The sequence below is a fragment of the Pezoporus occidentalis genome, unplaced genomic scaffold (genome assembly GCF_034315485.1).
Source record: "Pezoporus occidentalis ecotype Australia unplaced genomic scaffold, CSIRO_AGI_Poc_V1 ctg7, whole genome shotgun sequence".
Classification (NCBI taxonomy): Eukaryota; Metazoa; Chordata; class Aves; order Psittaciformes; family Psittacidae; genus Pezoporus; species Pezoporus occidentalis.
Window position 1 is genome coordinate 4,643,433 of NW_026916052.1, and position 27,862 is coordinate 4,671,294.

At 39.7% G+C, this 27,862-nt stretch overlaps 1 protein-coding gene across 7 annotated transcripts in view; it reads left to right on the forward strand.

Annotated features, from left to right (window-relative positions):
- The window catches only part of RPS6KA2 (ribosomal protein S6 kinase A2), a 296,460-nt gene that overhangs the window by 178,680 nt on the left and 89,918 nt on the right, over positions 1–27,862 (forward strand). For all 7 annotated transcript variants that reach the window (XM_062641935.1, XM_062641934.1, XM_062641936.1 and 4 more), the window contains 2 exons: positions 20,186–20,302; positions 24,326–24,407. In XM_062641935.1, the coding sequence (XP_062497919.1) occupies positions 24,377–24,407 (31 nt within the window). In that variant the 5' untranslated portion in view covers positions 20,186–20,302; positions 24,326–24,376. The remainder of the gene's footprint in view (positions 1–20,185; positions 20,303–24,325; positions 24,408–27,862) is intronic.

A 27,862-nucleotide genomic window follows, 5' to 3' on the forward strand; every position in this document is an offset into this window, starting at 1 on the left:
TTGACTAATAGATAAAACCGAAGTACTACAGCACTGTGAACTTTGCATAACTATACTTGTAGCAAAATGTAGAAAATAATATCCTTCAGATGTGTTATGCCTTGCTATCTGCTTGTAAGTTATTTTCTGCACATTATATTACAGGAAAGCAAAAAGCTCAATTAATACTTTAGGAGCTCTATTGCATAGAAACCAGTGTTGTGCCAGATTCCTTCCTATAACAAAATTGCCTAACTTTCCCCTTTTCTTGGAGGGATCTGATCCACATGTTGGCTGTGATCAAGAGTTGGAAGACTTCCACTGCGGAATGTACCATAGGTACGCTTAGTGCTAGCCTTGACATCAGTTTTGGAAGATGGAGTTTTACCTGGGAAAGCCATAGTGGGTGCTTCTGAAAATGGCAGTATTCCCACTGCTCTTTTGAGTAATAGCTTAATTATCTCGAACTGGAGTTATCCTTCGTTGAGGGAGAGGGGGAATGACAGGACTTTGGGAGCTGAAAGCTGTTCTTCATGGTGAACTGTATCAGGAGGGACAGTTTGGTTGTTGATGTGGAAGGTGCTATAGTACCAATGCAACATCACCCACTAAACTAAGCTGGAGCACAGGCTCCCCAGCACAGACTGCCATGGCTGTAACAGAGACTGCACATGGGCAACAGGCTTACTTGAAGGGGAAAATTAAACAATAATAATAAAATATTAAAGAAGTATGTTTAGAAGTAATTTGGTTCAGTGGGTTTCAAGGGTTGGCAAATTCTGTGAATTACTTTGTGTAAGCCTTTTTTTCAAAGCACCTCCACATTTGTGAGCTTCTTTGATACTTTTCTCCATGGACACAACCCTTGAGGCAGTAAGTGGCACCATTACTAAGGCTGAGCAACTCTACATTGCAAAGTCAACAGGATAACTGGTCACTGGATTTTGTGGTGAGCATAAGCACAGCACATCCACTTGGCATCTCCTCAATATTCTGGATTGTTTGGCTGGGTGTGTGAAATGGATGAACATGTTCATCTTTGTTTTCTGTAGTCCTTAAAAGTCAGGGACAGTGCAGGTTCACCTTCACCTGAGGAACCAGAAGAAGGTGGTGGTGATCAGTGACACAGAGATTTGACCCCTGCAGATAGTGCTATAATGGTCTGACTGAGAATGCATCTGAGTTATTGATAACCTTCAGGTGGCTTCTGTTCAGGCCTTAATTCCCTGACTGTGCTGGGTGTTTCTAATTGTGTGGAGCCTATGCTATTAGGTGGACCATGGAGGATCTGCCTTTTGACACCTGGGTAGAGGGAACAGGGGATGGGAGGTCTGTGTGTGTGTCCCAGCATGGCCTGTGCCTTGTGGGGCTCCTGCAACTGAGGCAGCTCCTGCTCATCTGCCACCCATCCCACCTCTCTGTAAAAATGGCAAGGAACCCAGGGGTTTTACCCAGCAGCACAAACTTGGTTTGGTTCACGTTGCTGTCAAATGCGAGTCCTGACTTTTGTTTACTTTGGGTCTAATGCAAGGCGTTGCATAAGCTTAATTTTGTTCTTTTCACAGTGCTCATCTAGCAGCACCTCAGGCTGGGAGAGATGGTGTCCTTAGCTGCCTTTATACAGTGGTTTATATGTGGCAGTGGTTTATATAAGCCACTTAATGCTTTTTTTTTTCCTTATATTGTTGCCAGATGGCACCCCTTGTATGTATTTGCCCTTTACAGGTCGCTTAGCTTTTCTGCCTTTCTTCTGTACTAGCAGGGCTTGCCCCTGCCGAAGGGGGAGCAAACAGCTCAGGTGATGTTCTGCTTGACCAAGGGAGCAAAGCATGGTCCTGTCATCCTCAGCAGTCGTTCCACAACTTCCACTGGCTCATTCAGCTGCGGATGAGGAGGCTCTGAATCTGCTCTGCAATCTCATGTTCAGTCCTGGGGAGAAAGGAGAGCACTTGTACTTTCTGCAGTGACTACCGACCATACATCAGTTCTGTGAGAAACCCCTGTATATGAGTTTATGAGTGCAGTTACTTCAGGAAGTGTGTCACATCGTAGTCAGTGTCTTTCATTTTTTTTTTAAGTTAGGTGCATTGGCATGTCCAGGATGCTGTCACAAAATTTGCCAAGAATCTGAAATTTACTGAGGTCTTTCAGATTTCCCCTTTTAAAGTCCATACAACGCACCTCTCTCCCTGACTGTAGGGCTTTCCTAAGCTGGTAGGTGGCTGTGTACCAGGTTGCACAGCGAACCCGCTTTTTGACAGAACAAGTGTTCAGTTACCAGCATGATCCAGATGACACCGTGAGACCTCAGGTTTCTCCAGTCTGGTCTCTGGCAGGGCAAGTGGTTCCATCCAGGCTTAGTTTTCTAATTTGGGAATGAGTTTATCTGTCCTGTGCTGTTCCCCATGTAGAGAGGAGCTATGAAATATGCCATTTGCGGGCATAAGATTTTGTGTATACTCTTTGTGTTGCCTTCCATCTCAGCCTTGCCCATGTCTCCTTGTGTATTGCTACAATACCTAATGTAAATTATAGCTACCTAGCCAACATGATTTTCCACACGGACATTTTTTATTTAACTAGGGTTGTTTTTTGTAAGTCACCAATCCATAACATTTATAACAGTTTTTAAAACTTGACATAATTTTATAAATGATACCTCAGAATTTTTGGATTCTGATATCATGCTTTTTGTATATATTTGTATATATTTTTGGATTCTGATATCATGCTTTTTGTATATATTTTTTCAACTTTTGTCTCAGGATGTTCTTGAAAAGCAATGTCCTAATGTTTCTAAACTTACCTTTAAACTAAGATGAAAATAGAATTTAAAAAAATGAGGGAAAATGAGTTTTTACAGTGTATTTTAAAGATCTGTTACAAAAATCCAGCTCAAAAGCTGTTCTCAAAACATGCTCAATTAAAAAAGCCCTCTAGTTTTATATATATATCAAGTGAACTTTGTAACAAAATCCAAGATAGTTAAATAAAATTTCCAACAGATTCTTAGTTGAGAACAATATTCTTTCCAGTATGTAGCTTCTTCAAATTAAAAAACAAGATGAAGTCTATTAGAGGTTAAAAAGTGTTCTTACATTACAGTTGAGCTGGAGTTCTTCAGGAAAGCACATCTTTATTTTAGTATTATACAAGTAACCAGGATAACTGGATGCCTCTGGTTCCAGTTATTAAACACGTCTGCTACTGTACATGCAAGTAGTCCCAGAAGCTATGAAGAAGTGATTGTCACTGAGAGCTGAAGCTGTTACTGGCTATATGTTTTTGGTTTTCTTTCCCTTGTGCTAAGTAGTCCTTTATTCTAGAATTGCCTGATCTCTAGAAGCATGACACAATCTACATTTAGGGACATTGCAACACCAGTTTCACTCTGTATTTCCTGAAGTACTGGAGCTGACATTTTTGGAAATAGAGAAACTTATTTTGCCATGGGTTCTACTTAAAAGATGAAAATATTCTTTCTATGCAAATACTGTCCACCTCTAGGATTACTGTAATTGATGTCTCTGTCCGCTGGATTTGTGAAGATGACTATTTTCAGAATGTCTGCAGGTAATGACTGTTCTCTGACTTGTTAATCTCTTCTCTTCTGATTATCCGAGCAGATGTTGCTTAACCCACAAAATGGCAAGGACCAGTAAGATCTGAAAGACCAATAAAGCATGCAAGTTAGGGGTGAAGTGGGGCACACTGTGACCTGTGCAAATGATGACTTTCCAAAGGCTGGGTACCTGCAGCTCATCTTGGCTTTCCATGTTTGGGGACTCTCAGAACCTCTGGAAAAAGAGAATTTGGGGCTCCTTCAGAGAGTTGTGTTGGGCACAAACTTGTATCAGCAGAAGTGGGACTGGGGAACAGGCAGTGAAGTCCTGTACAGTTCCTCTAATGTGCCACTATTTGATCTTTTGGAAACTAGAATGTCCTTTGAGTGCAGAGTAGGTAACCTTCTGCCAACACACATTGGGTACTTATCCCATCTAGTGAGCATATGCTGAAGATGTGTGAAATCTAATGGGACTGACCTCTCATGGTGGTGTTTCAAGGGAGCTGTGCCTGCCAGGTCAAGGTTATGCCTGCGTTACATAAAGAGGAGCTGTATGAAATTGTCCCAGGCAGCCCTGTGCACGCTGATCTGAGCCAGCTTTGGTACCTGAGAACAGTGTACCTAACATTTCCATATGGTTCTGTAAGCACTAGCATGCTCTGAACAGCACAGGTAATCAAGCAAGTAAATTTGAGTAACAATTAATTGTTTGTTTTAGACATGTGATTAATCCTAGGGTTTTGATGACCCAGATTAGGTCAGCGCGGCAGTCACTTTAGCAATGCAGGAATACAGAAACTCTCCAATGGAAAATTATAGCAATGCATTCCCTGAGGAAAGAAATGTACAAAGCAGCCCTTTCTATGGCAGTCCAAAGGAAACCATCAATTTTTCATTGCTTTATAGATGCAGCTACAAATTGCAAAGCTCATCTTTGTTCAGAGTAAGTGGTTTTGGAGTAAATCCTGTATTTGAATTGTTGAAATGTTTTTAAATGGCAGCTGAAACTCTGAAGAGAATTTAATTTCCTCCTCACAGAGAGAGAAAGTAAAAAGGAAGACATTTGTAGTAGTAATACAATGCTGGGCTATTCCTCAGGCAGTTACTTTATGCATTTATAAGCAAAGGTTGTATATTCACCTTCTGTAGTCAAGTAGTTTGTTTGGTGAATCATTTTAACTGGATTAGTAAAGGTTCTGAATCTTTCATAAACCATGTAGCTTCGCATTTGACTTCCAGTTGAATTAGTTTGAATTACTGGATTTGATAAGGCTCTTATTATAGGAAATTATTAGATAATAGTAGAAAACATTAGATATCTTATTATAGAAAGACTTCTGTAGAACTGCAACCTCTGCTGGCATCCTGTGCAAGGAGCTTTCAAAACTGGATGAAAACCTGGATTTCATAGCCATTTTCCATATCTATGGAGGGTTTTTTTTTGTTTAATTGATCATGTTTTCAGACCTGTATCACTTTAGTAAAAGTTTATTTAAATATCTAGGCCACTTCCAGGGATTCTTTTTAATCCAGTTTGTTTATGGTAGCTCTTTGTGTAGCATTATATTCTGGACCTGAGCTCTTCCTCACTGAGCAGTGCTAAAATATAAATGAGTACAGTGCTGGAGCTCTTCTGGCTGGGATGGTGTATCTGGAGCATTGGGAATTCCCCCCTGCAGATGTTCACATCAGGAGTACATGGTTTAGGGGCCACCTTCTGAATACAAGTAAGTTGGTGGCATTTATTTTTTTTCAGAGAAGACTTGCATTCTGAAGTTAGATATGATGGTGGAGTTCTGGCTTTTCCTTCTACTCCCTTTTAAAACAATAGGTGAAATAATACATAACCTGGTTCTTGTCTCGACTAATGCAGCCAAACAGCAAGTGAAATAAATGCATAATTCTTCAAATCTTTATGCCTTTATCAATATAGTTGTAGTCACGCTGCTGGAAATCTATAATCAGGATCTAATAATTGATTCCTTTCTCTAATAACTTGTAAAAACCCAAGTGATGAATCTGCTCTTCATCTTTGACATTCCTTCATGTAGTGATGCTATTTATGCATTTCAATCCTGATCTAAAGTCTGTAGAAAGTCCTTAGATGGTCTTTGAATTGAACCAGTAATTTGTTAACAGGATGTTTCCATCTTCTTTTACTGCTTCAAACTTACCAAAAAACAAATTTAGAAACCCTCCCTGCTTACAGAGGAGGTGACAGTACTAGTTGATTAAAAGGGGCATAATTTGTTGCCCCACTTATCTCATTTTGTTGATTAGCTGCAACAGTGATGCCCAATTCACTTTTAAAATGAGTAAATTTGGCACACATGCATGACAGTTCTGCCTTTTCTTGAACTGTCATCAGCAGGCTCTAACTGACTGGCATTCTGCCACTGTGGAAAGCAAGAGTTGTTTTCACTCCATGTGCATCTTGTGTTTGCCATCTGTATCCTCTGTTTTTAGGGCCTGATCCTGAAAAACTATTATAAAAGCAGTTTCTTCTCTAACATCTACTTGCAGTGCTGGTAATGGAGCTAAAAAGAATAAATCAGAATTATGCCTGTTACTGAAGTGAGGGTTTTCTTAGATACAGGCCCTAAATTTGTAAGATGGATCATGAATATTTGCTATGAATCTCGTAATAGTCACCATTTAATAGTATTTATTGTTTTTACAGCCATGTGCACACAGCGTAGGCACCTGCAAAACCACACAAAAACAGTGTAATATCAGATACCATAAAACAAAATAGTTAAAGGAAAGCAGGATACAAGCTTGTTACATGTTAAATGGCATTTGCTACACATTCAGTGACATTTGTTAAACCTTAAATGCCAGGGAAGGATTTTCCTCATATCTAACCTGAATCTTTCTTGCTGTGGTTAGGTTTATTGCTCCTAACTTTGCATATAATATAATTTAGGTTTGGTGCATGTCTCCAGTCTTGTATGATCAGCCAATTAGTGTAGGCATACATTATAGCAGGCATGGTTTTGGGCTGGCAGTTTCCATGCACAGATTAGAAGGTAGGGAACTGCCCCAGTTTAGACCAGCAACATTAGTGATTTTCCCAAAGTCCCAGAGAGGACTGGGATGTGCTTGCGAGACCAAGTCTGAGAGCTCCTCTGGTACCCGTCTGCAGTGTTCACACAGATTACAAACCTCTTTGTTGCCTTTGCTCAGGATTTCTGTGGCACTTATAATAGCCAAGGGATTACCCTGCAGTGTTGGAACAGTTGTGTAGCTGGGAGATTATGTCAGTTTTGCTTAGTGCAACTCTTTACAACCTGAGCCCTTCTGTCATTGCTTCGAGCCTGTGCTACTGGAACATGCCCTGTGTGTTTTGCCTTATGTCTCTCCTAGAGCTCACCACAATTACAACACATCCTGGCTTCTTTCGTGAATGCCACTTCATGAATGTTATGTGAGCTGCAACCTCAGTCACCTGCAGCTTAGTTGAGTCAGGATTTAAGAGACTGGTTACAACTCCTTGAGCACAGGGAAGCTGGAGACCTATTTGAGCCTCTCTGGGGCTGGGGATCCTGCTGAGGGGCTGAAGGGCAGCTGCTCCACTCACCTCCCTGTCATGCCCTTCATAAGGCTGGCATGGCATGTGGGGACCTGCAGCTGCATCCAGGCGCTGCTTGTGCCCAACCCAGGAGTACTGCTCCCATTGGCACTCTCCCAGACTCTGCTTGGGACCCAATTTTTGAGACAGGAGTATTGGAAGGAAGGCAGGAGGTTTTCAGGTAGGGCAGGGAGGAACCTGGTTTGCTTGTTTGCTGGTGAAGAAAACACTGTAAGGGATTATGTCTTTCATTGGTGACTAGTGATGGAGAGGTGATCAGGAGCTAACTTGGCTGATAGTATGTGATGGGCTCCTTAAATCTTTAGATAATTTTCAATAGAAAATAAAACTAATTTTCTTCTGATTTTGTTCCAGATAAAACGCAGTATACATGTGTCTTTATATAATATGTATTTTCTTGTTAATAATTGGAAATAATGTGCATTTCCTATAATGGTGTATGTTGGGTCAACTTGCAGCCTGTGTACAAAAGGCTGGCTCTATTTTCAGTACCCTTAACTGTGAGAAAAATGGCTTGGATTGCTCTTCTGCTCTCTGCAGTTCCAGGAATCTTAGTTATAGGCGCATCTACTCAACCATTATTGTCCTCAAAACGTAGTTACAGATTGTCGGCATAAAAGTAGTTACAGAAATGAACTGATGTGAATTTTTACTTCACTTTTACCTCCAAATGAAGACTACTTACACAGCAGTCTTGTATGTCACCCAGCTTTACTTACTGCTTCATATAACTGGAAGTTTAGATATTGCAGCTGTGAAGGGCTATAATTCTTATGTTACTTTACTTTTCAGATAGATCCAGTAACGTAGCTTAATGCAAACTCACTGATGACATCCATGTGTATCTTCACAAGCATAAGGAGGTTTATGAGGACTAAAGATTTTGATATTGCCCTGTACAGAAAGTTTCAGTTATAAATTCAAGGATAGCAGATGTCATTTTATTCTGTCTTTATGGGTAAAGAAGCATTTTGAACATTGAAAATCAATCAGAAAAAACACGGTCCAAAAATAATGTTTTTGAGAAAACTGAGCATTTAACAAAGCAAACTGCAACTCTGTTTTGGCACACTGGGACCCTGCTGTGTAGTGTCACACTGTGGCCATGAAAAAGAACAGTTTTAAATGTAAATAACTTTAGGAATACAAACAATGCAAAACTTGTGTCAATTTGTAATCAGCTTTTCATTGTGTTTTACATTATAGATTTTTTTTCTCACAATATTGCTTAAATTACAGAAACTTTACCTCCTATGGCTTCTTGGAAAAAAATGTGGCATTGCACATTGTTTATCATAGGGCAAATGGGGAGAAAAAATGAGCACTGGACTTGCATGTTTCATTAAGCCCTTCTTTGAAGTGCAACTTCATGTGGTTTCAGCTTTCCTCTTTGGCTTTCATTTCTCATCTTCTGATTGTATTGTCTAGTTTTCCTTTGTCCATAATTTTAGCTTCCTGTTGTTACTGATTGATTCAGTTGTTCCATTTAGCATTTAACTGTCTTCATGCTATTTATAAAACATTAATATAGTAAAAAGTGGTGCAGATGTGGCTAGTTGGTTAGGGTTGTAAAATAAGACTCAGTATAAAGGGTACAACCTACTGCAGACTTAATTGCCTAGGATTCACTGAGGAGCGCAGTAAATACCTTATCTGCAAAGGAACAGCAGTAACTGTTGCTTGCTGTCGTCTGTTTTGTACAGGAGTACTGAGTTCAAGTGAACTTCTGATTTTTTTATGTGGAAAAAGAACTCAGTGATTATACTGTTGCATCAGTTTCTTCTTCATCATTTTGTCTCCCAGCTGCATTAAGGATTTCACTGGCATCGCAGCCCAGTGGAGCCAGCTGGTGATTTTGACTACCAGTGTGGTATGAGTGCCCGTCATACGAAGCATCATAAAGCTTTTTTCTTTTATTAGCTTGATATTGTAAAATTGCATTATGCATGTGTGAAGTGTGGCATTGTATTTTGCTGTTTGTTTGTCTTTGTTCAGGTCACTAACTGAAGCAATACTTGAATATTGAAAGTAAAATAGGAAGAATTCCTTCAGTCTGTGGCCATTCAGTTTTCTCTGAATGGAAGGCTAGCCTCCCCAAGGAGTCCCAAAAAGCTTTGTGCCTGCTCTGAACATAGGAACAATCTTGGCACAGTTCACTGTAGACTGGCTTTTAATTTCCTCCAGCTCAGTGGGGATACACTTACAGCAGAGCCTATGGGAGTTGCACTATGCACCTTTCTGTTGATGGCTCAGAGATAATGAAGATATTTGTGCTATGGTCTTTTTGTAGGTGTAGTTCTATAATCACTTAAGAACAAATCCATATGTTCAGTAGGACAGTAGATACAGGTTGGTCTTCTCTCTCCACCTTGTCTATTTACAGTTTGCAGCAAAGGGGACTGCAGAGTCTGCTTATCCTTTGGGATTGGATTACTTTAGTGGGCCAGCAGGAGACTGTCCTACATATCTGCCAAGGCTAGCAGGCCTGAACAGATACAGGCTCTGTGTTTGCTCCTTACAACACACAACCATTGAGATTCACAATAAATCTCTTTGAGCCAGAAAAATAAAACTATGGGAGCATCTCACATTGTCTGTTGGAGACTGTAGAAAACCCATAGTGAAAAAGGTGGATTGATCAAAGGCTGGCCTGGAAATATTCAGTATAATGCACTGTCCATCTTTTGAAAAGTGCATGTGTTCTATGCAATGCTAAAGGATTCATGGAGGGAGGTGGGAAGGGAGAATTAATCTGTATCTCAGCTTATCAGCTCAGACTTCCTTTACATTCAGCAGAGAGAAAAGGGGCACATTTACTAAGTCCTGTTTTAAGAGTCTGATTTTCTCTGATTAAAAGCAAAACCTAAGAGCATCCACTTCTTGTCAGCTGTACAGAAGCTTAGACAGCTCCCTCAGACAAAGGCATATGTTTGGATGACTCCTATTCTGGAAGTACTTTCAGACTTTGGAAGACCGTGGATCAGCTTTGCCTGAACTGCTGTTGATCCATTTCTGTATTTGAGCATATTCATTTAATGGCTCTTTTCCACAAATATATATCTGTTTTATAAATAATAATTAAAATTTAGAAAATCTGTCTGGTGGTATTTAGTAATTTGGCATTGCCATGTTATATGCAAAGCTTTTAATTATTGCAGCTGTGAAGCTGTAATGATAAGCCATCAAGATCCCAATCAGCTGAGAACCAACAAGTTTATCACACATGCACTTTTATTGTGCAAAAACACCTTATATGTTGGAAATCTCTGCAAAAGGGCAAGACTGGTGCAGCAGTTTGACCTCTTCAAAATGGAGTCTTCCAAACAGCGTGGTAAAGGTATTTCTTTGCATTCCAGTGGATTTTCTGCATTTTGTTCATTCTCATTCCTAAAATACACGTATTTTCAGTGTGATGTACATACATAATATATGCCACTGTTTTGTGCTGTATAACATTGTCATTGTAAGCAGTATTTACCTTCACAGAAAAGAGGATGTGTGGTAATCAGCAGCTTGTTCCTTGGAGAGCCACCATGTGAATCTTTGAGGGACACAAATTAAACTAGAGGCTTCTTAATAGTTCACTAAGCCACAAAACATAATGGGCCTTTTCCTGGGCTAGATTTCCAGTAGGCTGCTGAAAGTCTGTTTAGACAAGTACTTGTGCGTGGTAACAGTTCTTAGGCACTGAAATACATACTTCTGCAAATAATGACCTGGGTCTTAGCCATGGACCTAATGAAAGTACACATCTGAAGAGGTAAATATGCAGTTCCGGTATCCCTTGTTAAATATTTGCCCATGAAACTGGAGCCCAGCATGAGGTGAAGCATTGTCAGGCGCTTTGTGTAACAATGGTTTTGTTTTGTCTGTGCGCTTCTTGCAGAAGTTAAAGCATTAAAGCCAGAGTCTACATGAATAAGCAGAGCCTGGATCCGCAGCATTCATTTGTGTTTTGGTGGCCCAGTTGAGTTCTTGGGTAAGGCTGGGCCCCCAGGGCTCTAGCTGTGCAGCAAAGCCTGGTCCCCATCGTGCTCTCACCCTTTCTTTTGGGAGCAGTTCTGATATATCAGATCTCTCCAGTATATACAAGTATGCTTGCACTCTCTTCCTCAGCCCAAGTGGGTGGCTTGGTATTTAAATGGCATTAAGCTGCTGCATAAAAGAGAAAAAATTGCATTTGAAGTTGTTTACTATTACAGTGATATTATGATATCACTTTATGTACTATGTATGTACTATCATGGTAGTTTGCAGAGTGAAAACAATTTTCTCCCAGTCTTCTCTCAGTTTACTTCTCTGTTAGCATAGAGACAAACCACAGTTGTCCTTGACCTGAAAGTTCAGTGTCCTTTTTAATGCTACCTTTTCTCTCTGCCCTCCACATCTTCTTCCCCTGTCAATGTTGTTGCTAAATCTTGTCCTATTTTCTCTAGAATTTCTCTTTTACAAGATCTCCATTCCTGATTCAGCTCCATCACTCTCTCACATTCAGTGCCTTCTATGATGCTCCAGACTGTGAACAGAGGCATTAAAACTAATTTGTATTTGGCCTGATTCCGTAATGACCTCACATTAATCCGTTTCCCTATTAATTCTCTGCCTGTAAACTGCCACTGAGATAACTAACCTCATTACAGCATGTTTTTTCCTAACATAATAGCAACTGTAATAGCAACAGTATTCCAGTTTGTGAAGTACAAGCTGGTTGAACCCTTAGCGGATGCTTAAATTAATTAATGGGAGGCTGCGAAATGTGCTAGCAGGCTAGTATTCTTTTTAGAGAAAAGATGGTAAGTACCAAACCCTACAAGTGGTTTGTAAACAACAGACTTCTTTTTCCTGAACTGACCAATCCAGCGCTTTTGAATGTGATTATCTCCTATTACAGCCTTTTGTCCATTACTCCTCACATTTCAAGGTAAAACCTGATCTTTTTTCTGTACTATTCGTATTAAAGATGATTCAGTTCTTTCAAATCGCCATGCAAATACTCCAGGGCTTTGTTACAGCATTTTCTACTTACTGGGCTGTGGTGTCATTTACACTGCTATGGTGAGCAGTGTTTTATTTGGATCGAGAAATGGTGGGGAAATGGTTGCAAATATGTTTTGTTTAAGCATTTTATCTTCCTAATGCAGCTGGAGGTTTTATTTCACACTCAAATGCAGTAGTAAAACATCAGGCACTTTTTTTCCTATTCTGTGAAGCAGCTGAGTACAGCAATAATGGAACTGGAGCATATTTGAAAGTATTTGTATTTCTTGAATAGTATCCTGAACAGATAGACCTTTTTGTCTGCCTTCTTTGTTATCTGAGCCTAATATCATAGTCTCTGTGCAGTTCATAGCTTTTCCAGGGCTCTTATACTCCAGTAACCCCATGAAAATGGAAGATAGGCTTACCTGCATTTTACAGAGGGAAAGCTGGGACACAGGGATGTGGGGCTAGCTTTACCCTGTCATGGAAGTGCATGAACAATGGGTTGCCATCACATTAGGACTTCCCACTGAGGGCTGGCACACTGCAGCAGCTGCCAGGCAGCACAGTGAGCAGGCTTCTGTGGTGGGAGGCAGCGGCACTCCTGGGAGGGCTAGGCACCAGATCCAGACTTACTTGCAGTTAGTTCCGTAGTGAATGAGCAGCAAGTGTTCTTCTTTTGCCTTTTCCACAGCAGAAACAGTCTGTGGTGGACCTTACAGGTCTTCTGAGATGTAAAGGCCAAAGGCACACCTGTAAACCATGCCAAGTAAGATGTTAATGAAAATGTTCCTGCTCTTATTTATTGTAGCTTAAAGCAGTATAGCTGAGTTCTTTGTCCTTTAATGGTGTGACTCATTTTAAGACCGTTTCTGTTAAAGTTCACAAATGTATTTGAGTATTTGTAGAGTGCTGCTGTATGAGTAAGGCTGGCCAACTGTTTGTATTTTTTGTGACCAGATGGTTCTGCTTTTGTTCTGCTTGCTTTTTTTAACCCCTTGCTTCAGTAGAGTTTTTGGTTTTGTTTTTAATGAGCCCTTTCTACTCTCCAATCCACATAAACTATTGCAGTTTTCACCAGAATTAGCATAAAGGTTAGAGTTACCCTGGCTAATAATTTGAGTCCAGAGTTGAAAGATCAAGAATTGGCATCTCCTTCTGCTTCATGTGTATCTGCACTTTGAATAAGAAGATGGTTCTCCTCATCCAACTTCAAAGTCATTGTGTTGTGTATATTTGTCCTAGTCAGGAACTGAGTCTGTAAAGACACTATAGTCATTAAATAAAGATCTCCAAGGCCAAGGTGTCCGAGTCTGAACTTAAAGAGAAACCGTTTGCAGGTCACCCATTATCATGTATTACTGGAATCATTTCAGATTATTTTTCCATCCATTACTGCAGTATAATTTCACTGTTTTTTTCTTTCCTTAATTAACACGGTATTCCTATGAAATAACAAAAAGCAAATATGCTTATTTTTCAAACAGGGGAGGATGTAGAAATAATGCCTACTTCATCAGAGCTGCAAAATCCTGGTAACTGGATTATTCCCAACACCTTCGAGTATTTGTAGGTGCCTGGATGCTTCAAGTATCCAAGTTCTTTTGAAAAATATTTAGTTTCGGTGGAAGTTCTGTTAAATAATTTCATGGCATGGATCTGCAAACGCCTCTTTTTAATGCCATCAAAAATCTACAGTAGTAGTCTATTTGTGGTTTACAAAATTTTGCAGTAAATATGAATTCACCTCATGCAACTGCAGAAGCCCCATCTCAACAAGTTATCTTAGGCTTTCTTCATTGTTAGCAGAGAGAAATGTGCACTGTTAGGATGTGACTTCATCTTATCTCTTATTCATGAAGTGTCTGCTTCTGTCTATTGACTGCAAAGTAAACCTAGACAATTATTTCAAAACATTGTTTCCTGCACTGTAAATACTTGAATTTATTTAGCTGAATCCAGCCCTAAGTGATTCATCAGAGACACTTTAGGAAGTCTGATAGCACAAAATATTGAGCCCAGGTTTCCCAGATACTCAAACTTCAAATTCATAGGCTTTGCTTATCTATCCAGCAGATTGTATTCACTGCCTTTGCTGTGATTTGCCTTCACATTTAGTTCATTTGATTTCAGCTGAACCACAACTGTAGAGACGTGCATTGCAGAGAGGAAACTTAAAATGTAAGATAAAAAATGAGAGCTGGTGAGAAGTGCGAAGAGAGTGTAATAGGTTCTCTTTGGAAAAAGACGTGCTGAATTTAGCAGGGACTGATAACGTTCTACTCCCCAGAAACCATGCTGAGGTTTTTGGTTTCCACTAAGCTTTCACCTGTTTAATAGAATTCCATATGCAAGATAACACTTTCTGTTCACATTTGTGAAAGCTGTGGTGAAGAAATCCCTGGCTCTCTAAAAATCGTTGTGTATTATTTAACTATATATGACCTTTTGAGAAGGTAGGTAACCTTATGCTTGAAAACCAAAGACAGACCTAGCACAATGTCCAGTAAATTCACAGTGAATTCCACAGGCTTCTCTAAGGGCTCAGTAATTCCAATTCATTGTTGCTAAAGCAAATATTAATTTGACAGTAGAGAACAAAACAACCAGACCCATTTGTAGTATTGTTGCTCAGTTTACATCTTTCCAGACTACAACAAAAGCCAGAACTTGGATTACTAACTATTTAAAATGGAAGATTTCTTTTTCAAAGTTTACTCCAGCTGCTGGAGACTGCTGGGAAGAGGCTAATGAAAATGCTCCTATACTTTTTTTTTTTTTTTTTAATGTGAATACTTGTCCTCAAAGAACTGAACACAGGCCAGCAATTCATTTCCTGAACTAAGCAGCATTTGAATAGCCTCTTATGTCTTGACAAAAACTACTCTCCTGTGGGTTGAGCCAGGTTAGAACCTGTGAGACAGAGATGGAAACCTGGCCTCATCTTTATCAGATATATCCTGTCTTAACTTTTCCCTTACCAGAGTTTAAAATGTGCTTTCCTAATGGACCGTATTATTTTGAAATGTTGTGTTGCCTGTGTTACTTGGAAGTTAAATAGTTGTGATTTGGGTTTATATGAAGTGGTAACTTGCCGATAGTAGGACTGGTAACGAAGTCTCTCTGTTGAGCATATGCTATGGACTAATTCTCTCAAACAACAATAAATTCTCTTTAAAATTATCATTATTTCCTATTTCCTTTTAGACATTTTAATTCACTTCTTAATTGACCTTAGGCCCTATAACATGCCCAACAGATCTGAAGACTGGAGAACTTGCACATCAGACCTGCACATATTTCATTGGAAAATTAAGCTTGCTCTTTACAGCCATACATGCATGGCAGTCTTGATCTAGTGCAACTGGGGAGATGGCCAGGCAAGGAATAAAAATGAGAGTCCTGTCTTACTGATTTTGAAAAGCAGTAATCGTCGTACATTAATGCTGTAATTTTTTCCTATAGATATGGTTGCATAAAATTGTCTGTTGCTAAAAGTAGCCGATTCTAGAATGACCTCTCTCCACATGCTTCAGACCATTTCAGGAAAGCTTGGCGAGAAAGGCTTTTGTATGTGGTTGAAATATATTGGGTATAATTAAGGTGGTCTTTGGATTTGAGGATGTCCTCAGCTCTGCTCTTTAGAAATCTGCTGGGGAGGAGCCAGAGAAGACTCCAAAAGGGATTGCTAAGCCTCTCGGTTTTCTAAGAGGTATTCCTTCCATAATTTTTTGCTGAGAGGCTGTGAAGCAGGCAAGATGAGAGGTTGTATGGCTGAAAGGAGATACACTCCAGGAAAGCCTGCTTGACTTTTTGTAATCCATTCCCAGGTCTATATTCCTGTGCTTCCCAATCCTACTCAGGCATGTGACAGTGAGTCAGGAAGTATTGTTGCAGTTGGAAGAGGTTTCTGTGGTTGTTCTCCAACAGCTACTGAGCATTAGCTCGTCTCTTTCTCCAAGGAAAATCTTGGATGGATGAGGAAATCTTGGAAGTGATCTGAGATCAGTGCTACAGGGAACAGCTGCTTCCTGGAAGCACTGAACCAGATGTATCTGTGCCATCCACAGTCACACAGTAAGATCAGAGTCTGTCTTCTTCAATGTCCCAAATGAAAGGAGATCAGAATAGCTCTTCCATTCAAATACTGGGTTACCTGTGTGTCCAAAACTTCTGCAAACTTGGGGGCACGGAGGGATGTCTTTAAGTAAATAATGCAATATGAAATCAGGCCCTGAATAGGTCTTTCTTCTATTACCACAAAGAAGCACTGTCCATTCCTCTTTCATCATGTATTCCAGTTCATTAACCTCCCTCCCTTAGTCCTTCCCCATGCTCGATCATGTGTTTTCTTCAGGCTGCCAAGAACATCCATCTCACTTTTGTCACAGAATGATGTTTTTTGTGCAAACATAAATATTTAGAGAAGTTTAGAAAAGATTAAGCTTCATCAAGTCATGCATTCCCACTAATGCAGCACTGGGACAAGTCAGCAGGGAGCAAGAGCCCAGGCTGCTGTGCACAGCTGTTGCAAGACGAAACTATGGAACATTCGTTTTTGACTCCACCAACTTCACTGATCAAAACCACTTTGCAAATTGGCTCATGTTTTATTCCAGAATGAAACTCTTTCCATCAAAACAGCTTCTTCAGTGTGCAGGCTTTGTCTGTATTGTGAATCTCTTGCCTCAGTTTTGTTGTTCTTATGCAAATTCCTAATGCTGCACTTGCTGGACTAGTGAAAAACCTCCATGTTAGAGAAGTCCCTAAGATGCAACTCAGAGCAAAAATAATTGTAAGATCTGCCCATGATGCTTATGCTCCAGTGGTTTGGGCTTCACTCTGGTCATCAGTACCTGAGAAAAATTATGCCACATTCCATATCAGTTTAATACAGGGAGACTTCAGAAACCATAAATGGTAGGGGAAGTTTTTTTTTTTACTGAAGCAAGGAAGCAGAAGTCATTCCAGAATTCATGCAGGAAAATAAGTAATAAGAATATCGAAATACATGCAAGGCAAACAGATGCGTGTTTGCAAATGCATATGTCCATCTTCAGTCCCAAGTACTGACAGTTTGGCTTTTTTCTCCAGTGGAAGTGGATTTGTCATAATAGTTAAAATATTGTCTGCCTCTTGGAGAGCTCACAAGTAACACACCACTTGTGATGATCAGTGAAAAAGAGTTGGCATGCTTTTTTTTCAGTGCTGCTTTGCTGCCCATTTTTAGTGAGGAGACCACAGGAAATCCACAGGAAATCCTGCCTTCCTAGAAAAATATCCTGCTTCCTCCAGGGACCTGTGAAACAGGCAGCTCAACACGGCTGTGGGCATTTCTGAGCTAGGCAAATCAAAAGAGAATAATCTTCCTTAGGAAGTGGCTCAAGCCTCTTTGAGACACTGAGAACCACAGTGGACAAAAAACAGCTGGTCTGATCGAGTATCCATGATATTTTGGGCACGAGTATTGGACTGGATGACCCCCAGAAGCCCCTCCAACCAATCATAGAATCATAGAATAGTTAGGATTGGAAAAGTCGTGTACTATAAGGTTTTTCAATTTTAAAATGTGTGCTTCTCTGCTAAACACTGCCAGGCTTTGTGTTTGGTCCCATTCCTTTTAAATAATATTTTTCTGAGATTTTAATTAAAGATGCATGTAATTAAAGTGCTGTTTTTATTTCAAGTTATGAATTAATTATACTGTTTCTCTGGGAATGCTAGAATTTTTTAAGCATTCTTCCAGCAAGCTGAATTATTATCACTTTAATGCCTTCAATATATTCTTGTAACTGAGCACATCTTATGAACCTAAAGAGGTACTATTAAATTTAATAGTACAATGAAAAACATGCCTAAGGTTGTAGGCCTGTGACTGATGAGTAATGTGAATGGACAAATTGAAGCTCGCTCATGATTTAAACTTGCAAATGTAGCTGGTTGAAAAACAGTCCAACTTAATTAAAAAGAGGTTTGCTGTTTGTGGTAGATCTCATCCACAGCTTTTGAGATCAAGGTGTCAGCTCAAAGGAGAAGTAAATCTGAGGCAGATATCTGGTGTACGTAAAATTGGGGTTAGCTGCTTTTTTTTCAGAGCTTTGTCTCCCAAATGCATTTCAGAATTCGAATCCACGTGCTGCTTTGCATGGTTGCAGCGGATGGTCCTTGCTGTGCTATGCTTCTGTGCAAAGCACAGATGGGCAAAATAATGAAATAGCGATCAGGTGCACTGAGTTGGGAAAATATCATGCAGTTTTTTCATCATACGACAGTTGTCAGGGGGTTGTCCACACACAGAGACTGACCTGCAGAAGCCAGTCCTCAAACTCTTCCTGTGCTCACAGGAGAGCAAACTTCCAAACATACAAGCTTCAGTATAGAGGTGGTCCAGAAGCCTGAGCCCATGGGGAGTAATTTTTAGCCTTAGTGAATAACCACTGAACAAGATGCTTACAGATACTTTACCTAAGTATCCAGTCCAGATACTTTATCTAAGGTGTAACGTGGCAGGGTAGGCTAAGCTCAAAATAATGTTCTTACCAGCGTGCAAGTCTCTTAGTTATAGGCAGTTTACCTAAAGATGCATGTCACGCAGTATGAAAGCTCATCATTTCAGAACTTGGTTTCCTTGGGAAACAGCTAATAGTGTGTATAGAATCTGTATCAGTTTACTGTTGTTTTTCTCGCCTAGAAAAAAATGAAACATTAATATTTTTAACATGCAAGAGATACTTTGTCTCCCACAGTAATTAAAGCCAGATAAACAAGAGGAGAGATCCTGGCAGTTCTGTACTTTGAAAACCTTTAAATCTGGGAAAACTGGTTTCAAGCATTTCCTTTCAGGCAAACCTTAAGCTAGAGGAATTGGGATCAGAAAAATGAGTTGCTGTGAGATGATGATTATTTTCCATGATTCTGGTAGCACGCACAAAGTACAGGAAGCTTTCCAAACCGAGAGGAGGATATAGTCCCTGTTCCAAAGCACGTGAGTGCAAAGAGGCAGTGTAGAGATGAGGAGGGATGGAGCTACAGTATAAAGAGCAATTAGGGTAATGCTAACCGTGCATCAGATAAACTACAGTGGATAGAAAGTGATAGCAATTTTTCTGAACCAACACCCAACAACTGAAATGTAAGTGCACAAAACACCACAGAAATAAAAAAGCGTGTAAGCATTCTCTTTTCTCACAACTGTGTCCTTGAAGAGCGGGTCCTTTCTTCCAGGTTTCTTTTCAGCTCAATGACTTTCTGGGTTGCTGCAAACTCTGCGTAGTCCCTCTGGGTCTTACATGACCTAGTCACTCTCTTTTTGGAGGAACAAGCCAAAATAAGGTAAACCAAACAACTAAAACAAGCGCCATATGTCACAGTTTGTAAGATGAAAGTCCTATTTCAACTGGTGCATCTATTGACAGTGGAAATATTTTAACAAAAGAACCTGGAAAATCCAAAGTAATTAAAGCTAACTCCTGCAAACAAGAAAGTGTTTGTCTGTCTGCCTCCCACCACCATCCCATTTTCACATCTTTATTTATTAATCCTTATGAATAAATTGTTAATTTGTTTTCTATTTAGAGGGTTAATGATAGTTACTTTCCATTCTTTGAGGCAAATAGGGTTCTAGCTGCGCCTTGTCTTCATTGTCTGCTCAAGAATTGCTGCTTAAGACTAAGGGGGATGTTTAAGATGGATTTAAGTGGTGCTTTGGGGGAGAATGAGAAAGTCTGTTAAAACAAGTGTGCTGGAGCTTCTACAGTACAGATTTGAATGCATGCCACTCTGCTAGCAAGGTCTGTGATGGGCATATTTTTGTGTTTCAGCTTGCGTATTCTATACCTAGTTGTATCTTGAGGGTCAATAAACAGAAGCAGCAAGCCTGGATGTCATAATGTTACCTTCCCCAGCCAGTAACAGCCGCGTGGAAAATTTGGACAAGCATTTGTTTCTTTTTTTCAAAATTTCATACCTGATTGTAGCATTGTAGAAGATGAGATTTTAATAAACTGTGTGTTTCCTTAGGATAACAGCTCTGATTTGGGGATTTTGTTTTTTTGTTGTTTCCTTTGCAGGAAGACGGTATCGTGAAGGAAATAGACATCAGTCATCATGTGAAGGAAGGTTTTGAAAAAGCAGATCCTTCTCAGTTTGAACTGCTGAAAGTATTAGGACAAGGTTCATATGGAAAGGTAATTTTTAATGCCATCTAATAACCTAGAGCAGTATTGAAAATGTCATGTCCTTTCTCTGAGTTCATTTGCACCAGTAACATTTTTCTAAATTGAATTACATTGCAGAGGCAGACAATCAAGCGCAAACCTCTTCTATCTTATTTTTAATAGCATTTTTGTGCTTTAGATAGATTTTTTGTGTGTGTGTGTATAAAGCATTTTAGCAAATGGTGCTTATGTCTCTGGACATTGGCCAATGAGCACAGATGAGCATTAGTGAGCATCACTCTCTAAAAAAATTAGACACACACCCCCCCCCCCCCCCTTTCTGACCTACACAGCAGGGATGTGAATGCACCACTACTGCCTAGTTGGAGAATGAAAACGGGAACCTTCAGAGGCTTAAATAAGTTAGCTGTCTAATTCCCATTGAGGGAAATGGGATCTCAAGCACATTTCGAAGTCTCATACTGCTCTTTAGTTCTCACTTAGCAGCCCGTACGCTTTGTTGAAAGGATCCTGGAGTCAAACCCCAGTGCTGAAGAGAGCAGTCATTGTGGTGAGAGAATGGGGGGGGGGGGGGGGGGGGAACCCTACCTGTATGACCACAAGCTAATTTCTGAGAAAGATCATTTCTGTCTTCAGTCCAAGGCTTTTCTTAATCCCAGAGACAATTCTTCAGCAGAATGTGTCAGTTGGAAATGAGAATAGGAAGAAAAGAGGGAGGAGTCTGTTCAGTCTTAAACTCTTTCCATGGTGTAAATAAAACTTTGAAACCTGTGGAACAGTGAGCTTAATTTAAACCAGGCATTGAAGTCTTTGTCATTTTAAGTCTATTATTTTGTGGAGTTTAAAAAAAAACATTTCCCAGCGTTTAACTCAGTGGTGGATCATTCTGGCTAACTTGGAGGACTGTCTTATACCTGAAAGTTGATGTGGTAGTCAGCACAAAGCTGAGCAACCTGATGATGAATCATGGGCATTAGTTTTATTCCTGGGAGAAGCTATATTGAGAGTATTTATCAACCTCCTGACTATTCTAGAATTATATTGATAAGCAAGTCTGCTGGAAGTTCCCTGAGATGAGTGATGCCAAGAAAGTTTGCAGTCACAGCCAAGTTTTGATCTAGAGAATTTCTTGAGAGCAAAGTAATGATACTTGGTTTAAATACTGAAAAATGTAAAAAATGAAACAACTTAAAATCAGATTTACTGTGTGACTCAGTACAAAAAGGAGAAGAACAGTGGGTTTTCAGGTTATTCAGCTGAGGCCTAAATAATTTCTTGCATGTTTACAGAAGATGTCTTTGGTGGCAGAGGGGGTGCTTGCAACACTCTTGAAAGTGGCAACACTTGCTTAACTTTTTAGGTTGCGATTTAGGTCATACTCCCATTGCTCCAGCTAAGGGAGTTTTGTTGGTTATTGGGTATTGATTTCAAACTAGAAAACTGAAAGTCATGCTCAGCAACATGCCTGTGCTGTTCTGGCAAACTAGTATAGTATAGCTGATACAACCAGTCAGGTAAGTGCTCCAGGACCACTTGGTGGTTTCAAGAGCAATGAAGCTTTGTCTTTAAGAAGAATCAGAAGGATGATATCATTTTGCAGTGCAATGCTTTTTCATTTGCTCTGTTTCCTTTTTGGTTGATGATTATTTTGATGTCCTCTGAAACAGCACACAGTGTTCTTGAGTCATCTGTTTTGGAGGGAATCCTGTGCTACAGGGAACAGCTGACTAGTGACTGTAGCATCAGTTGATAATTGTGCTTATTACAACGATATGAGTATTACATGCTTTGCAAGATTGCATTGAAGATACTGCAGCCCAGTATTTATGCAGGTGCAGCATGCTGTGCTGTTCCATGTGCAGTACAGCTTAAAATAATTATTTTAAATGTTTGGGGTTTTGGGTTGTTTTTTGTATAAAGATTCCATAACCATTCTTACAGAATAACAATACAACTGTGAAAATCTAGTGTTTGGGCAAGCTTGCTTTTGACTTTCTCCTTGCTTTCAGTGTAATGAAAAAAATGAATCTTTTACTTGGGCTGGATAGAAAAATATCCCAATATTTCTCTGTCTAGCCGAACTTCTAATGAATTGACTTCCTGTTAATGCTGGAGCAGCTGATCTTAATTTATCACGAAAGGTAATGAAAAAAACTTCATAGAATCATCTAACCATAGAATATTTAGGGTTCGAATGGACCTTAAGATCATCTAGTTCCAACCCCCCTGCCATGGGCAGGGACACCTCACACTAAACCATGTCACCCAAGGCTCTGTCCAGCCTGGCCTTGAACACCACCAGGGATGGAGCATTCACAGCTTCCCTGGGCAACCCGTTCCAGTGCCTCACCACCCTTACAGTAAAGAGCTTCTTCCTTATATCCAATCTAAACTTCTGCTGTTTAAGTTTGGACCCGTTACCCCTTGTCCTATCACTACAGTCTCTAATGAAGAGTCCCTCCCCAGCATCCCTGTAGCTGTCATATGTGTTCCTGTTGTATCCAGGTTTCATCATTTGTTTCTACAGTTGTAAGTGTCAGAAGTATTTGTATGTTCATCAAACTAGGAAAGAGGAGATGGGAACAAGCAACGGATGCCCAAGCTCAGCTAGTTAGGGCAGCTCGGCTGAGGAATTGTTCATATCTCATGTATAGGGAACACCTTGAGAAGGAAAGTCTCACCAAATAGTATCAGAACATGTCGTTGAGGTATAATAGCTGTGATGCTGTCAGATGTGAAAGCCCTGGTTAAAGTGTTCAGAGAGATTTACATTGGTTTGGTTTTTGTTTTTTTTTCCAGCTTCTCTACCTGCTTGTTAAAAGTTGTTCTCCCTTCCCACAAAGCTTTCCTCAAAGGGTGTTCTAAAAAGAATCATAATATGTTTACGGGTATTTTTTTTTTCAAGAGGAAGAGTTTTTCAACTTGAAAATAGTGTTCTAGAAAGAGACTTCCTCCTTCCTTTTTTTGGCTTTTCATATTCTGGGTGGAGACAGTTAACAAAGCTGCATGGTTCCTAAACAAGCAATGAATAAAATAGTTGTCACAGATTTTTGTAAACCAAGTAGACATTCATGAGCTACATAATTTCATCCAGCCTTTGTTAGTTTATATATTTAGAAGTATATGCTATCTACATGGGCTTATATTTCTTTCTGTGTTTGGCTTTACTTCTGTTTCTGTCCAGTAACACAAGTGCTGAAATAAAAACAGAGACACTGTTGTCTGGTGTTTCTGCCCTCAGCAGACAGAGTCAGTCCTGGGAATCAGCTAAAAAATCTGTTTGTTTTGTTTTCAGTTCTTAAAACACTGAAAGTCTAATGAAGACCAAACTAAATTACCCATTCCTTTGTTCACTACCCCTCCAGTGCTCAGATGCACTTAGGGGCAGATAAGAAGGAGCTGCATGGAGTGAAACAAAGAGGATACAGTTTTAGCTACAATTTTATCTCGATTACAAATTTACATTGTCAGAAGAAATATCATAGGAGGCTACAACAGGGAAAACTACCTTTGTTATAGCATATTTGTTAATCATAGTCCTACTTTTTGTTAAGTACAGACAAATTTTTTTAGCTTCAGCTTTTTGCTTCAGCTGCATCTTAGGCAAGTCACCATTCATGACTTATGGCATAAATTACAATCAATTGTTGTCTGAGGGTTTTTGTCCTTAATTTAATTGATGGCAACAATTTTAAGACCCTGCACGTTCTTAAGCACAAATGAGACGTAACTTATTTTGATGTAAAGCTGTTCAGAATATGGGGAGAAGTTTGTGCCCTGATTCTGACTGTTCACCCATCTTCAACTGAATGTGTAAGGGCAATTAATAATGTTGGACATACATTCTTTGTGAGGGGTGAAGGCTTAAAACTGAAAAATTCCGGAGCCAGCTCAACCAATTGCAGGTGAGACAGCTATGAAATACTTTCAGCTAACAATTTTCATTAGATTTCCTGAACTGCAGTATTTGTTCCTCTGTCAAATGCAGCAAGGCTTGTAACTGGAAGCTCAGTGTTCATCTGCTTTTTACAGGTATTTCTAGTGAGGAAGATCAAAGGATCTGATGCGGGTCAGCTTTATGCAATGAAGGTACTTAAGAAAGCAACTCTGAAAGGTAAGGATCGGGACAGCCTCTGCAGTCTCTATTTCTGTCGTAGCTTTTCATTCACGTTTCTTGCATTGCTTCTATCTTAAAGTACGTAACAGTGCACAAATACATCTCTACCACCCTCCAGAATCCTACCTCACTCTAGGGAGTGTTCTAAAAAAAACATACGCAAAAAAAATGTTACCTCTGCAGTGTGGGAGCAGGAAAACAGAACTTCAGAGTTTAATAGCTGAATGCTTTCTTCACTTTCTTGGTGTTATCTATAGGACTTCTATTGGATGTATATTAATTTGTATCGCAGCGGCAGTATCTTTCTGTTGCTGAAGTAAACTGAAGTAAGTATTTTTAAACAAGGATATTGGTGAAGTAAAACACAGCTCCTACTGGGTTGAAAAGCCTTCCAGCTGGTGCCTCTCACTATATGCCTAGAAATTCATGACAAAGTATTTTCAAGTGCAAGAAGTCATTTTGAGGTTGTTGAGATGATGCTGTTTCCTAGCTCGTGACCAGTCAGTGAGTGGTCTATAGTAGGCTAGGGCTGAATGACTGATGTTTAAATCTGGTCATCCTCTTCTGGGACCACAGGCGGCTACAGCCTCACTCAGACAAAAAAAGAAATATCTAGGAAAGCACAGGACTGAAAAACAGAATAAGTTTGGTCTCAGCTGAAGTCCTTACTGTTTTTTTTCTCCACAGAGTTAGTAAGACTCGGTTGTCTTCTTGATTTCCTGACTGAGCACTGTACTCTGTTTTCCTTCTCAAAAGCCTTACACTTTTTGCAGATAAGGTAGATAGTGTTCATTTTGCCCAGAGCAGCTCTTTTTGTTCTTTTCTGGTCAATGTGGGTTTGCACAATGCAGTATAGTGCCTGAATTTCTATTCCAATGTTAAACGAAATCATTTTGAGATAGTTCTGATGACTTAAAAGTCCAGTTTGTTTTAGAATGCCTTAATTTGTGGGACCAAAAGAAAAATGAAACTACCTCTGATTACAAGGTAGAGTTACAGCAGGTGGTGGCAGGCAGACACAGCGCCTCTTCTGAGTGCTAGTCAAAATAGGGAAGTGGGCAAATAAGTATTTCCATGTTTCCTTCAGCTAAGAAAGCCTTTTCAAAGAAACATTAGTTTGGAGCAATACTGGCGTGCTGATCTTTTTATTTGAAATATACAAGAGAAAATTTGTTCTGGCAGGACAGCATGGTGCAAATAACCACTTAAGTAGTAGTGGATGTAATACATAAAAAGGAAAAGTACTTTATGCACAGTACCTATAATAGAGTGATTTTCTGACTTATCAACCAAGAGCAGAACTGTGAAGTACCCAAACTGAGCTGAGCTCAACTCTCAGAGCCTTCCCTACCAGGCTGGGCACAGTGTCTGAGGAAGGACCGCATGACCCCTCTGATGTCAACATGTACCAGGGACTAATTTCTGTTCTTTTAACAGCCCAGAACTTTTCACCCAAGGTAAAACTTGGTATATAAATCTGACGTGTGTTGATCTGAAAGAGCTTTGGAGAAGGGAAAGGTTTCTTTTGCTACCCCAAATTTATTACTTAACACCCTACTTAAAGTGTTATTACTTAACACTTGTCATCTCTTAATATGTTTTAACTAAATCGATAATGTTAGATTCCACTGGGAAAAAAAACCCAAATAGTATTTTAAGAAGCCTTGAAATTTAGATGGTGATTTTAAACTACTCGGAGTGTTCTATCGTATGTATCTGTTCATCAAGAACAGGCATCTCCATGTTTGCAGTTCCTTGGTTCGTCACAGCGCACAGAACCACTACTTTTCTCCTCCCTTGGCTGTTACAGCAGGCTGTTTATTGTTTTCTCAAGTGTGGGTCACAAGATCTAAAGTTGAAGCTGCTTTGTGATTTTGCTGGACTGCATTTCTCTCCCATTCAGGCTACTTACCCCTCTGACTGGTAGCTCTGAATTTCCCAGTAGGAACTAATTTGTCCACACTAGTTTCTGCAAATAAGTTAAACCTGACAGCTGTTTAACTCAAAGTACAAAAGTGAAGGCAAAACCCCATTGGCCCAGGGCAAGTGAGGTGAGCAACAATGAGGATTGCTGTCAGTGAGCTTCCATGTAACTTTTGGCACAGAGAGAATATTTCTGACAGCTTAATTTCATCTTTTAAGTGAAAGTGCTAGATTATTGCTGCCTACCTACATTCAAAAAGGCTGGAATTAACTCCAGTATGAAGTATTTATTATGTCAAGTAATGGGAGCAAAGCCATATGTTCTTGTTAGCACTGCATTCAGTATTTACTGACAAAATACATGATACTAGACAGATTGCTGTGTGACTGTGCTTCCTAACTTGTACTCTGCACAGTATAGCATGGAACAGCAGAGCTCTCAGTGCCAGTACCACTGACATGGCCACACAGTCGTAAATATCATAGCTTTTTTTTTTCTACATAAAATGAAGAAATGAGAAAAGAGGAGGGGGTAACAAAATTGTTTTTTCTTTTCGGAATTAGTCTGAATAATTAAAACCTTTGTAAGTGAGAATGTGAGGAAGTTAAATGCCTTCAGGAGTGATGGGCTAAAACTAGCTTTTATGTAGAACAGACATAGTGGGGTCTGCCGATAGAGTTTCCTATCCCAGGAACCTGACTGTGGTCATGACTGGCTGGTAATGTTTAGGAAGAAGCATAAGTACAAAACAGGGCTTCCTCCAGTGGGTCTGCTGCCTCTTTCCAAGGTATTTGTCCCTTATGAGCATGATCCAAATTTCACCAACAGCAAAGGGTACAGCAATCAGCAGCAGCACTCTTCAAGCATTTACAGCTCAAAAAAGTTGTTTGATACAGAAGAGGCTTTGTAGATCAATTGCATATGTAGATTTAAACTTGAAAAAGATCTGCTAAACAGCAGGACCATTCCTGCTGTGAAGGGAGAATTAGACTCCAAAATATTCCCGTTTAGACTGTACAGGTTTACAGAGGCACATGCTGTACATATAAACGTTTGTGAAAATGAAAGAAATCTTCACCACTTGAAGGTTCATATTAAATGTAGAGTATATCTGAATAAGCACCTATAACAGCATGGATCCCTGAAAGTGAGGAAGCCACTGCTCCCTTAAGTTATAGATGAGAGCATCATTCAGACGTTTCTTTCCTTCATGCCTCATTTCCTTTAGCTGGAGCTTGTGGGTATCTGTTTTTTAAAGGAGAGAACTGAAGAAACTAGATAAGTGTTTCATTCTAATTACTAATTTTAGGAAAACCTTGTCCAAAATATTTGAGAATTTTATGTCAGTTAGGTGAGAGATAGCAAATGCATCAGATTCAAGGCTGTGTGTATGTATAATTCATCTGTCTTTGAAAGTCTATTAAATTACAATACCCTAACAGCTACCTTTGCAAATATAAAACTTCTTGTGGGGTGCCAGGTGCTCAAAGACATTTAGGCACTTAAATACTTTCCAAGAGTGAGACTT